At 36.4% G+C, this 13,750-nt stretch overlaps 2 protein-coding genes across 2 annotated transcripts; one reads left to right on the top strand and one right to left on the bottom strand.

Moving 5' to 3' along the window:
* Nucleotides 1–531: 531 nt before the first annotated feature.
* On the bottom strand, nucleotides 532–1,509 carry LOC118797456 (odorant receptor 131-2-like). The gene has a single exon (XM_036556826.1). It carries the CDS (start codon nucleotides 1,507–1,509, stop codon nucleotides 532–534), a length of 978 nt encoding a protein of 325 aa, XP_036412719.1.
* Nucleotides 1,510–11,810: 10,301 nt separating this feature from the next.
* On the top strand, nucleotides 11,811–12,959 carry or129-1 (odorant receptor, family H, subfamily 129, member 1). The gene has a single exon (XM_036598428.1). The coding sequence runs from the start codon at nucleotides 11,994–11,996 to the stop codon at nucleotides 12,936–12,938; it is 945 nt and encodes a 314-aa protein (XP_036454321.1). The 5' UTR covers nucleotides 11,811–11,993; the 3' UTR covers nucleotides 12,939–12,959.
* The last annotated feature ends 791 nt before the right edge of the window (nucleotides 12,960–13,750 follow it).

Consider the following 13,750-nt stretch of genomic DNA (forward strand, 5'->3'; position numbering starts at 1 on the left):
GTAGATATACTTGTTATTTTTTGGACAGTGATAAAATAACTCTTTAAAAACCACATATACAGATGCAAATATTATACATGCTCAAAAACAATCATTATGAATGAAGAAAGAATGAAGTTGTAGACAATGACCAAAACACAAATTCAGGGTGGGAATGCTTCAAAAGACAGCATGAGGGATTCTTTTTTGATCAGGCACTTGCAAGAGAATTTTCTAACAGTCCCACTTCAAGGACCCAGTTCACTAAACTGCTAACATAGTAAAATGTATTACATAACACAGCTGATTGTGGTGCATGTGTTTCATTGTTTCATATGTCTGGAAGGTTGGATTAAATCATACTATAAATGCTAATTTACCATTAAAATCTCTTCTAAATCTGGTAAACTAATGATGATATGAAATTCTGTTTCACAAATCAGGTGTATGCATATTAAATGAAATGCTTAGGTAAGTATTTAACAAGCACAGCAAGCACATTTCTAGAAGTCTTACTGACTTACAGCAGTTTTTTTTTTTTTCGGAGAGCTTTTATGGATTTTGTTCTTTGTTTTCAGACGAGATGTGATTTTGTTTACATCTGACATAATACAACAGGGCAGCATAAAATTTCTCATCTCTTAGGCCATAGACAAGTGGACTGACAGCCCTGGCAATGACATTGAATGTGAAAAAGTTGAAAGAGCGGACTGACAGATATAACTGAATGTCTATCTGTATGACTACTGCTTCAATATAGGGACAAATAATCTCAATGGTGCAAAGGATAAGCTGAAGCATATGCAGTGAGATGGTGCGCAGACCTTTGCCTGCTGACCTCTTGTCAACAGAGGCCGCCCGGGCAGCAAGCACAATCATCAAATAGCAAAAGAACTCAATGAATAAAATTATGATGAAAGAAATAATATACAAAATACCTCTCATTAAACGGTGCCATTGCTCTGGTGTCATGATGTCATAATGGCAGAAGGTAGGCTCTAAAAAATATTCTTCTGAGACTGTTGTAACAAGGATAAACACATCCACAAATGGTTTTATGGAGCTTATGATCCAAATGATAAGGATAGCAGTAAAAGTTCTGCTAGTGGTGGAGATAGCACTATGTCTCAGTGGCATGCAGATGGCCACATAGCGCTCCACACACATTGCAGTGATAGTTAGCGGTGTGCATGATGAGACTGTCTCCATGAGTATGCAAAGTGGAATACAGAATGCCATAGGCATCAATACAGAGCTGTATGAGAGAATGACCACAAAATCTGTCAGTAAAAGAAAAATCACATCAGTCAGTAAGGTATGGGCGAACAATATATAACGTGTTTCAGTCCTGAAAGCCTGTTTTCTGTAGAAGGTGAAAAGCATGAGGAAGTTGATGTAAACAAAAGGCCACACAAAAATCTGAGTCATGGCCAATGATAAATCCTTCCTCAATGGGACAGAACTGACCAGTTGCAACTGGTGACTGCTGCTGTTTGCATTTTGACTGCTGTTACACTCTGCTGTGCACATATCTAGGAGAAAAATTGTGAAATACTAAAGAGGAAAAAAATTTCTACACCCCCTCTAACAATATAAACCATTAAACACTAGAATGCACAAGAAATACAGCTGAAAATATAGAATAATTCAGAGAAATACCACTTATGTTAACATAACCATATATGCATTTATGTTCAGAAAGCCTGTTAAAACAATATCAAAACTCATTGCTTCATTAATGCGTTACCTGCAGTTATAATAGAGTTCGCCAAATAACAGAGAGACTTTGGATAAACGCATATATAGGTTAACCAGACTCATTTTAATATTCAATTGTTGACATCATGGACACACAAGCCTTAGTGTGTAACATGCAACAGGATGGTGGGGGGAGTCACGTATGAAGTTGTGCATGTACAGTGCATTTGATAGCATGTAATACTATGTGATACAGTCAAAAATTATGGCAGACATGGTCTGTTTCTGAAATCTTCTATCTGAGGGGTCACTTGATGCGTTACTGTGAGCTGCCTTGACTTGTCTTAATGTTTTGCTAAACATCCTGTATTAATTCAGTCTAAATCCTGGCTACTGCTTCCAGAAAGTGTGAAGTGTTTTCCAGTGTTGCATAGCCGAATATAATTTGCCATTATATCTCAAAGAAAACTGTGCCCAAGTCTGCAGCTAATGCTAAATAGGCTAACACACGAAAGAGCATGGCGGAGGAACCCACCAAAGAAATTTCACTCCAGATGCTCTGAAAAAAGTGATACAAAGCATCAAGGACGATATCAACAGGAAGCTTGACAAAGCGACGTGGGACAATCAGATGAAACTGATTTGACATTTGTATCAACCAAAATGGAAAAGGAGCTGGCGTGCCTGTAGGAGAGAAACCAAAACCTGGAGAAGTGAAGTAGGAGATCCAACTTCTAAATTGTGTGACGAATGGGAACGTAATCATGGCAGAAACGTGAAGGCAATGACATGGTTTCTTTGCTGGAGTGGATAATTCCTGAAACCTCTTCCTTTGCATCTCCAATCATTATAGAAAGTATTAACATTATCACAATTCCTGGCACTAAAAAAGAACCTAGTTGAATCACACTATCAAGAATTGTTGTGGTTTCCAGGCTAGTATTTACATAGACAATAACAGAAGCTTTCAAACAGCAAGCAAGCAAAAATGCACTTAACAATATCTATTGATTTTGCTATCAATTGGTGAAAACACGGCTAGTATTGTAGTGTACATACAGTGCAGTGAAACAGCTTTTGATTTTCTCTATTTTTGTGTTCCTGTCAGACCAAATGGTTTCAGATTCTCCTTTTATTTTTTGAAGAAAAGAACTTTTGTCACACCTATATTACATGTGAAAAAGTAATTGCTCCCATAGCTGGTTTTGCCACTTTTAGAAGCAACAGCTGCACCCAAACACTTCCTATAACTGGACATCTGTCATTTTTTAAAGCTGTGAGGAAATGTAGACCCACTCTTCTTTGCAATATTTTAATTTAGCCACATTGGAGAGCTTTCAAGCATGAACTTCCTATTTAAGGTCATAACACAGCATCTTAATGAGGTTGAAGTCAGAACTTTAAATAGGCCACTTCAAAACCCTTTTCACTTTCAAGCCATTCAGAGATGGACGTGCTTCTGCTTCAGATCATTGTCTTGCTGTATAACCTAATTGCCCTTATGTTTCAGATCACAGACTGATGACGACATTCTCCTGCAGGATTTTTGTGAGAGAGCAGAATTCACGGATCCGTCAATTATAACAAATCACCCAGGCCCCGAAGCAGCCAAGCATCCCCATACCATTACACTACCACCACATTTGACTGTTGATATGATGTTCTTATTGTGGGCTGTTGTGTTAGCTTCCAGGTGTATCGGGATTCCAGGCATATCGGGACCCCCTTTTTTTCCAAAAAGTTCCACTTTCTACTCATCAGTCCACAGAACATTATTCCAAAAGGCTTTGGGGTCATCAAGATGTTTTCTGGCAAACATTAATGTTCCTCTTGGCTAGCAGTGGTTATCGTCTTACGACTCTTACTTGGATACCATTTTTGCCCAGTCTCTTTCTAATGGTGGAATCATGAAAGCTGACCCTTTCTGAGTGATGCCTGCAGTTCCTTAGATTGTAGGCTGAGTTCTTTTGTGACTTCCTTGATGAGTCACTGCTGTTCTCTTGGAGGAATTCTGGTAAGCTGGCCAGGAATGGTTCTTACTGTGGTTTGCTTGAGTACCAGAGCCTTAGAAATGGCTTTTGTAATTCTTGTAAAAGAACATTTTTAACCTAAATGGGGCAAATCTACTGTAGGCCTTACCCAATTAAAAATAGTCAGTATGACATGACATCTTGATCTGTTTTAAGATTTTGAAGAGAGATGTCCAGAACTGTAGCCTAGTGCTGTATGATCAGTGCATTTTGAGAAATCAGTGTAAAAGAAGCACATCAAGTAAACTCTGTGTGAAATGTATCAGCAGCCAGCATCAAAAACACCATATCACTTATCATTTTATAAGTTAATATTGAACATAGATTGTTTTTTCTAATGTAGATGATTATTTTAACACTTCAGTAAATTACAATAAAAAAACAAACAATATCAGTAATAACCACAGGGCTATCTGGAGGATTGCAAGATGGTCTGTGGGCAAACATTACATCAACATGTTTACAAGATAATTATGTAATATGTTGATAAGAGATGTGGGGTTATTCTCCTTGGGGTCTAATCAGAGCGAAAAGTCATTAAATAAGCATTTGTTTTGCATTCTGCTTTTGTCTAATTATCAAAGGGAAACAGATGGTGTACTGAGTCTCATATTACCAAGCAATCCTTAGAGACATTTTCCACATCAATGGCTTTTCCAAACAGTAAGTAAAACATCTAATTATATACCTGCATAAGAGAGTTTGTTTAATAATTTAGAGCCTGCTTAATTACAACATGTAATTAGCCACACAGGACACTGTTGACATGCTCAACTAACTAACAGTAGAGAATGGTCTGAACGTTTTGTTCGTTATGCTTTATGCTTTTGATATAGTCAAAGTTGAGCAAAATTAAGTATGATTAAAATCTTCTTCTAAAGTATTTACTGGTTGTGACCACCAGACATTTCAGGGTAATTCATTTTGAATTGTATCGCAATACATTCTGAACAGCCCGACAGCAAATCAGGGTGGCAAAAAGGAAACGTCACAGTGTGCCAAAATCAGCATGTCTAATCTTCTAATTATGATATAAGATTTTCACTTCCAAGTTCAAACAAAATCAAGGTGAAAACTTAAGGTGAAAAGTAAAAGAAAGCTGATGCAAATCCAAATGTTAGTGGTAAATATAGACATCAATACCCTAGAAATGGTAGCTTGTCCTGCATTAAAACGTCGCTACCACTAACAGCAGAGGCCAAAAACATTTTTGACTTTCAATGTAAGTTAGTGTAGAGATTTTATTTCAAGCAATTCTGCAACATTTCAGTCATGAAAATTTTCACAAAATGTAAAGGACAGCTGCTGTGCTCAAATCATGCAGCAAAATGAAAAATCAAGTTACGTGGGGTGTTTGGTTTGTTTGTTTGTTGACAATATTTAAAATGTAGTTCCTTGTAAAAGACCTGCAAGAGTTTAATATACTTTAGTATGAAAACATGGCAAATACAAAAAATCCAAAACAAAAAAGCTGACACAGTTTTTCTGGTGACACAGAATCGGGTTAGTTGACTATCAACTTTCTTATGCAAGTAGATTTGATTACATTGTCTCCATTCAAGCTCAAATGTCTTTTTTTTCTCCTCTGCCAGCAGGTTCAACGCACTACAGCAAACTGGTGGTTGTGTACACCATGGCTTTCTGTCCTCATGAGTGACGCATGACAGAGACTGGACAAGCTTGTTTCATGTCTAAAGCAAGGGCTCAAAGCAACCTTGTTTGCCACACAGAACAAATACTGCAATTAGGCCAAACCACAGAGGTGTCAGTTAATAATTAATGGCCCTCTGAAAGACTTGCTCTTTAACTGCACTCTTCAGAAAGTTTTCAGTTTTATTTTACATGGCAAATTCTTTACCATGATTTTTGCAGACCATTTTTCTAAATGGTACTCAAAAGTAAAAAAAACTATTTAAAAAGAACAAATATTCAGACTTTAGATATTTACGATGATTATGTTGTGATCTATTTAAACACAAGGCATTAACTGAGATAGTAATAAGCTACAATACTTATAGGGTACTTTGTGTTGGGAGGTGCAAATAATAGTTACAAAAAACTTTATTCAAAAAATTTTCTCCCATGTTTTCATGTTATTATTGAAAGACAAAAAGTTTTAGTCCATAGGTGAAGCATATTAAGAGCAGGAAGTGAGACTGCATCCCTGTCCCTCCGGGCTACATGGTGAGCAGTTAGATCTCATTGTTTTAGAAATATGTGAATATGTCCAAAAATCAGAATATCAGTGTGTAACATCAAGAACTGTCACCACTGAAACATATTTTCTGCTGTTTATGTGTTTTAAGGAAAATATTATATTTTTATGTGTGTACAGCTGTGTAAAGCTGTGATTATTAGTCATGTACTGATTAAGATTTTTGAGTTCTGCTTAAAATTAGCAGACATTGTAACTTCCAAAAACTGTCATTATAGAAACATTTTGTAATTTCAAAGGTGTTATTATTGCATTGTTAATGACAAAATGAAATATTCAATAATTTATTTTAATAAAATAAACATAATTAAAGCATATAGTCACTCAAAGCAAAAAGATTTTAATCTAATGTCCAAATCAGTTAAAAGTCTGAAATGTGCTTTCAGCTCTGACTTGAACCAGTTCAGTAGAATTTGTATTAAGTGATAAATGTATAGTTATATCATGATTCAATGTACAAACATCTAATATCAATGTACAAATCTCTAATATGACTGAACAGTCCTCATCTAACAAGGTGGGAATCATAATATGTCTGTCAAATTTAGCTGAGTGTCCCATAATACCATTCAGTGCATGTGTTTGTAGTTGTTAAAAGGGAATTCCAAATTTTCACAATTTCTAAAGTCATTCAGGGTGGTTTGATGTGAAATGCTCCATTTTAGATAAAGTTCGAGTCAATAAAGTTCACAGTGGCAGTGATAGGAACCAGATGTCCAAAGTGTGTTATGCCTTTAAGAGTAATTGTTTTACAATGGTTTTCAGATAAGATTTCAGCCTAAAAGTTTTTTTTTTTTTTTAAATCCATTCATGGCGGTGCTAGGGCAAAATAGTCCCCAAAAGGATACTTTACTTATCATATTAACCACCACTTTACCATTATCAGCATAACATATAAAAATTCAGAAGGCAAGTGGTTTTAATGGTTGTTTTGCATATTAATTAAAATGGCTATATTTGTCTTGCAGACATCACAACCCCTGGTTCCTATCACCACCACTGCAAATAAATCTGTGAAACTGTTCTCTACAATGAACCAGTTTTACATAAAACCACTCAGAATGACTCGCAATCATTGAATCGTGCAGATATCTTGAAAAATCGGTCAAATTCCCCTTTAAGTGGTATTAGAATAGACTGTATCTTACTCAGCAGATTACTGCTGTTGAACCTCAGATTTGAATACCGATATATCTACATTAATGCTTTAAGACTGCCAGGGTATATCTTTGTATTTTTGAATGTAACTCTATATACAGTCTTTATATACAGCTTATATATTGCATGGTCACGTCTGATTTAGTAGAAATGCTTCTCAATTGTAAGTTACTGAAAATAAACATTCAATACAAAAGACAAAAATAGTGTGCAAATAAAAGAAAACACAAAAAACAAATATTTACACATCTTATTGCAAATAAATGTTTACAACCAGGCAATAAACAAGTGACCACTGACTGTTGCTCTAGAGGACACTGTCCTCTAGTGGTAAATTGTTGTAGTGCAGAGGACTCTGCAGCAGTGTAGATTAGGCCCAGGATTTTACAGGGAAGTAAGAAATGCAGTAACACATATGGTCAAAAAGCTCTGCTTTTCTAGTTTAATGCGTGTGTGGGGGGTGTGTGTGCTCCAGTGTATATGGAGTTTAATTCGTGCCACAAGTTTCAAATAAATAATAAAATCCACAAGCAAAATGTTCAGTAATAAAATGTCCACATGTATAATTTTTCAAAAAGATCACTACTCATCCTTACTCATTTTGATATAAAATCTTCACTCATTTTTCCAGTCTTTGTTTTTATTTTTTTCCTATTTGCTGATTTTGCTGATATATTTTTTATGCTTCTGGAAATGCTCATATATATATATATATATATATATATGTATATATATATATATATATATATATATATATATATATGTATATATATATGTATATATATATATATATGTAAATAAAGGCAAAACATTTTGAATGACGTCATTTCTCACATCACATATACGCTGCTTAAAATTTCAGCACCCCAACTTAAAACATCTTCCTGCGTCCTTAATGACACACATTGCTCGTAAGGTCAGATGTGTCATTACTTACCACAACATGCTCAAGCTGAGTGGCTTCATGTTCAGAAGACCTGTTTGTCCAAATCAATGGAGAGTGCAGGTGAATACCCTCTTCTAAGACTCGCAAAAAAACGTGGTAATCTTTTTGAAAATGTTTGATTTAACTGTCGTTACTTGTCTCAACAACATATGTTGGACATTTTGCTACTCGTGGATTTCATTATTGTATTTGAAACCTTTGACACAAAATGAACTCAATAAATGGAAGCTGACATTTTACAACCTTGTTTCCAAAAGAAGTTGTGATGCTCTACAAAATGTAAATAAAAACAGAATGCAATGATGTACAAATCATTTAAACCCTATATTTATTTAAAAATAGTACAAAGACAACATGTTAAATGTTGAAACTGAAAAATATATTGTTTTTTGGAAAAATATATGCCCATTTTTCAATTTGGTACCAACAATATGTTTTAAAAAAGTTCGTACAGGGTCAGCAAAAGACTGCCTGTTATCTTCAGGCCCTCAAGCAGCACTGCATTAAAAACAGACACGACTCTGTAGTGGAAATCACTGCATGGGCTCAGGAATACTTCCAAAAACAACTGTCTTTGAACACAGTTCATTGCTGCATCCACAAATGCAAGTTAAAATTGTACCATGCAAAGAAAAAAAACATATATAAACAGGGTGCAGAAACACCGCCGCCTTCTATAGGCCCGAGCTCATTTAAAATGGACTGAGGCAAAGTGGAAAAGTGTCATATGGTCCAACAAATCAAAATTTGTAATTCTTTTTGGAAATCATGGATGCTAAATCCTCCGGGCTAAAGAGGAGAAGGACCATCCAGCTTGTTATTGGCGCACAGTTCAAAAGCCAGCGTCAGTAATGGTATGAGGGTGCATTAGTGCATATGTCATGGGTGACTGGCACATCTGTGATGGCACTATTAATGCTGAATGATATATTCAGGTTTTGGATCAACATTTGCTGCCCTCCAGATGATGTCTTTTTCAGGGAAAACATTGCTTGTTTCAGCAAGACAATGTCAAACCACATTCTGCATGTATTACAACAGCATTGCTCTGTTGTAAAAGAGTCTGGATGCTAAACTGGCCTGCCTGCAGTCCAGATCTGTCACCTATTGAAAACATTTGGTTCATTATGAAACAAAAAGGAAGACAAAGGAGACCTGAAACTGTTAAGCAGCTGAAATCCTATTTTAAAAAAGAATGGGAAAACATTTCACTTTTAAAACTACAGCAATTGCTCTCCTCAGTTCCCAAATGATTACAAAGTGTTGTTAAGAGAAGAGATGATGCAACAATGATAAACTTGCCCTGTCCTAACTTTTTTTGAAACTTGTTGCTGGCATCAAATTCAAAATTGGCATGTATTTTTCAAAACACAATCAAATTTTCGAGTTTCAGCATTTGATATGTTATCTTTGTACTACTTAAATTAAATGTAGGGTTTAGACTATTTGCACATCATGGCATTTTGTCTTTGTGTACATTTGCCCAGCATCCCAAAATGGAAACGGGGTTGTAAGACAATGGCATGAATGTGTTGGTGGTAAAAGGTTTAAGGGACTATTTTTGTGGTTATAGAACAAGCACAAAAATACAGTGTACAATCACAGTACTGTTGTGTGTGGGTGTGGCAGATGTATTTTTGGTATTTTCGTGAGCAGCGGTGCATATGCTAACCTGATGTAGAGCAGCACACTTATAAACTTAGCGAAAAAAAAAGGTGAATATTTTAACCAAATGTGGTTAAGCAGGTACGGATAAGAATTTTTGCCAAATTGAAATGTAAACACTGCAGTGGAAAAACATTAAATGAAATGCACACATGACATTACTTTTCAATAGTGACCTGCAGAATATATGCCAAAATGAAAAATAAAAGATGACTTACATTTAACTTCACTTGATCTTTTAGCTGAAAAACAATACGTGTGTTTGCATTGAAAGAAATTAAATGCTGAATTCATGTCAGAACTGAATACAAACCACCAAAAAATGCAATCAACTGACAACCAGATTGCATTCCACTATGAGGTGCTTTGAACGTGCCAAAACCTGCAATACACGTAAGAGCATTGAGGTGTTTGTGCAACAATGATGCAATAATGAACAAGTAATCACTTTCCAATCGCAGTTCTCTACCAAATTTGAAAGACAGCTTAGAAACCAGTCAGAAATAGTCACTTGTAGCTGTAATCTTTTTGCAACATCTGCAACTGCACCATCCTCAACCTGAAACCTCAAATTCAGTAGAGGATTGCAGTTGGAGAGTGATTAAATTGACTGAATTCGGTAATGCCAAATGAAAATTACTGAGCAGGTGGTAATATAAACATTTTAATCCTAAATGGTTTTGAAAATACCTGTGCTGACGGACGTCACACCTTTGTTGCGCACTGTATTATTGCTGGCCACCAAAACAGCTACTGGGTGCAAACAGGAATAAATGTACTGTCCAACCAAAGTAGCAATACACCAGTAGGTGTATACCATTAGGCTGCATTTGCACCTGCACAAAAATTGGGCTCTCAGTCTTAACCCTTAAGTTTGATGTTTGGCTGATAGTCTGCAGCATAGATGAGCTACACTCAATAATTGAAGTAATAATACAAGTAATTGAAAAGCTACAAAGTGTAGCTGATAATGCGTGAAGGTAATATTAAGACAATAAACAGTATATAGTTTCTTAATCATGAATGTTTCACAAACTCTTATAGTATCAACCCGTATGTATCCTGTGGTGATTGAACCCCAGTCCAAACTTATTTACCTACAGAGTTTATGAGAAAATTCTTAATTTTAAAGATGTTTAATTCACAAATCACTGAATCACTACCTTCATTGCTTATGGCAGCTAAATGTTTAAAAAAATGCAACATAGCTCACTAGTTTTGCCAGCAAACACTGGAAACATGAAAATGCTTTGGAACAATATTGGTAATTATTGAACTAATGTGTTGTGACAATGGCATGAAATTAATCTATCCCCTGAGGAACAACTCCAGAACGATTTCAACATGATCCCATTTCCCCTCATTACGTCACATTATGGTGCTACAGCCGCTATGGGATATATAAAACTGGCCAACCCATCTCAAAGTGTCCTTTAATTCCTCTGTCTACAAAGACTGTGTGGTAAGTAGATAAGGTTTGATAATGGAGTTGCTTCCATTTTAATGAATTCACGTTTAAGTTTTATCAATTTAATCTCATGTGTCAAACAATTAACTGAACTCACCTGGTGAATTGTATTCATGCCTGAACTGATGCTAAGTTTATTATTCATTATATGCTGTTTTCTTGGTTGTGTTAATGTAGCGGTTCTCAGTCTTAGATTTAGACCAGATAAAACAAAAATGTGCAATGCAGGAGGTTGTTGATAGAGATGTACTAATATTTTTTGTATATTTAGTCATGCAAAAACTTTGTATCTATATTTTTTAAGGTTTTTGCATAATTTGAAAACTCGAGTTACCCTATACATTGTATTAAATTTCAAATTACATCCTGAACGGGCCAATCAAAATGGTCCAAAACTACTTGTTATATCCACACTTCCATTACAAGTTGAATAGGTATATATATATATATATATATATATATATATATATATATATATATACGTGTATATCTTATAAGTGCTAATAATTGAACACATCCTATACCGAAAACACACTCAAATATGGCATTTCTGCTCATTTAAGTTCAGAGTTTCTATTTATTTGCAGAGTTGAACATATTGGAAAAAAATAAAACATAAAATATTGTCTATGCGTTGTGTGTTACAGCACATTTTATAATTTTTTCACCAGGATCGCACAAATTTCTGCATGCGACTACATATACATATATATTATGTGAAAAATGTACTTGTTCTAAATTCAGCTGCATGTATTCTGGTTCTGCAACAAACATTTTCTCTTTTGCATTACAGCCTTTTCCAGTACTAACAGCTCCACAAAGCATTTTGGCATTATGCAAAATCTAACTGAACCTCCAGGCAACGCGACATCCACCAAAAACGTGTCCATCATTGTGAAGGTATGCGTGGTCATCCCATTCTTTTGCGTCTTCCTCTACTGCATCCTCCTGATGTTGCACACCTTCGCCTCTCACAGACAGTTCTTTGACAGCTCCCGCTACATCCTGTTCACCTACATGCTGGTCAATGACACCTTGCAGATGCTCCTCTCCGTGCTGCTTTTCCTTTTTGTGATGGGTAGCGTGAACTTTCCCCTCGTCTTCTGTGCTCCTTTGCTGTTCTTGTCCACAGCCACCTTCCAGAACAGCCCACTCATCCTGGCCGCCATGTCCCTGGAGCGCTACGTGGCCATCTTCTACCCGTTACATCGTCCAGTCTCCTGGAGACCTGAGAGAATCTGGGTGATCATCCTGAGCCTGTGGATCGTCAGCTGCATCCTGCCTACGGTGGACTTCATTCTGATGCGGCCCAAGGCGGACGTAGATGTCCTGTCCACCCCAGTGCTCTGCAAAACAGCAGTAATCAACTCCTCGCCCATTCAGACTCTGTTCAAAGTGGTCATGAACGGCCTCTTCTTCGCCGTGGTGGCTGTTGTTATTCTGTTCACATACATCCGTATCCTTCTTGAGACTCGCAAGATGCGGCAGGACCGCGTGTCGGTTAGCAAGGCCCTACACACTGTGGTGCTCCACGGGTTCCAGCTGCTGCTAAGCATGACGGCCTTCACCTTCCCCATCACGGAGAGCCTGATTGTCCTGCACATCAGCTGGCTGCAGGAGCACATAGCTTTCCTGAACTACTTCTGTTTCGTCTTGCTGCCGCGCTTCCTCAGCCCCCTCATTTATGGCCTCAGAGATGAGAGTCTGAGGAACCACATGAAAAGAGCTGTACCCTGCTGCAGGGCACGAATTAGTCCGCATAAAGCGACCAAGAACTGAAACGAGCCCTCTTCATTCTTGTGAACCCCCCCAAAAAACTGTACAGTAATATTTATTTTCATCCATGTGCAGTAAAAAAGACTGATAAAGACATTAAGACATCAAAGCCATTATGTCACATTATAATCATTATTTGTGAGAATCAAGCACCTAAATTTAGCTTGACTGAATTAAATCATTACGTGATATAATGATGATGTGAAGTGTGATGTTAGTATGAACAGAAACATGTTAATGTTGAAATTTCTAAGACTTCACTCTTCATCAAATAAAACCCACTTAAAATGAGTTCTCATTACCAGATATGTAATAAGTTTTTATTCCCCAGAACCTAAATGACCAAAAAAACACAGTTGCCCATGAGCATAATGTTGGACAACTCAACTTCTGCTTCTGATTTTACATAACCATTTTGAAGGTCATTTGTCAATGACATCATTGCACTTGTACAGAACTATACACAAATGCTTTTGTTTGTTATTTATGTGATTTTAGGTTTTTCTCATCTAAATGAAACTTTTTAAAATGTGAACTAAGAGGCTGATGTAGGCACTAAGCACATTTGGCTACACTGACAAAGCCATTAGCATTTTAAGTAAAATATGTTTGTAAGATCTGAATCTTTTTTAGCATATATCTAGGATCTGTTTCTGTCAGTACATTCGGGGTAAATAAGACAGAAATCAGATCCTAGATCAGCACTTATTATAAATACAGGCCCAGGACAGCTTTGCTGTTGCTCACTTGGAAGCTTTAGCATTTTACTTTAGAGCAGAGAATTACACAAAGAGAACAGCACCTAATAAACTATG

The sequence above is a fragment of the Colossoma macropomum genome, unplaced genomic scaffold (assembly GCF_904425465.1).
Source record: "Colossoma macropomum unplaced genomic scaffold, Colossoma_macropomum, whole genome shotgun sequence".
Lineage (NCBI taxonomy): Eukaryota > Metazoa > Chordata > Actinopteri > Characiformes > Serrasalmidae > Colossoma > Colossoma macropomum.

Excerpts from the sequence above, each read along its gene's own strand:
- LOC118797456 (XM_036556826.1), bottom strand. The coding sequence starts at position 1,509 with ATGTGCACAGCAGAGTGTAACAGCAGTCAAAATGCAAACAGCAGCAGT.
- or129-1 (XM_036598428.1), top strand. The coding sequence starts at position 11,994 with ATGCAAAATCTAACTGAACCTCCAGGCAACGCGACATCCACCAAAAAC.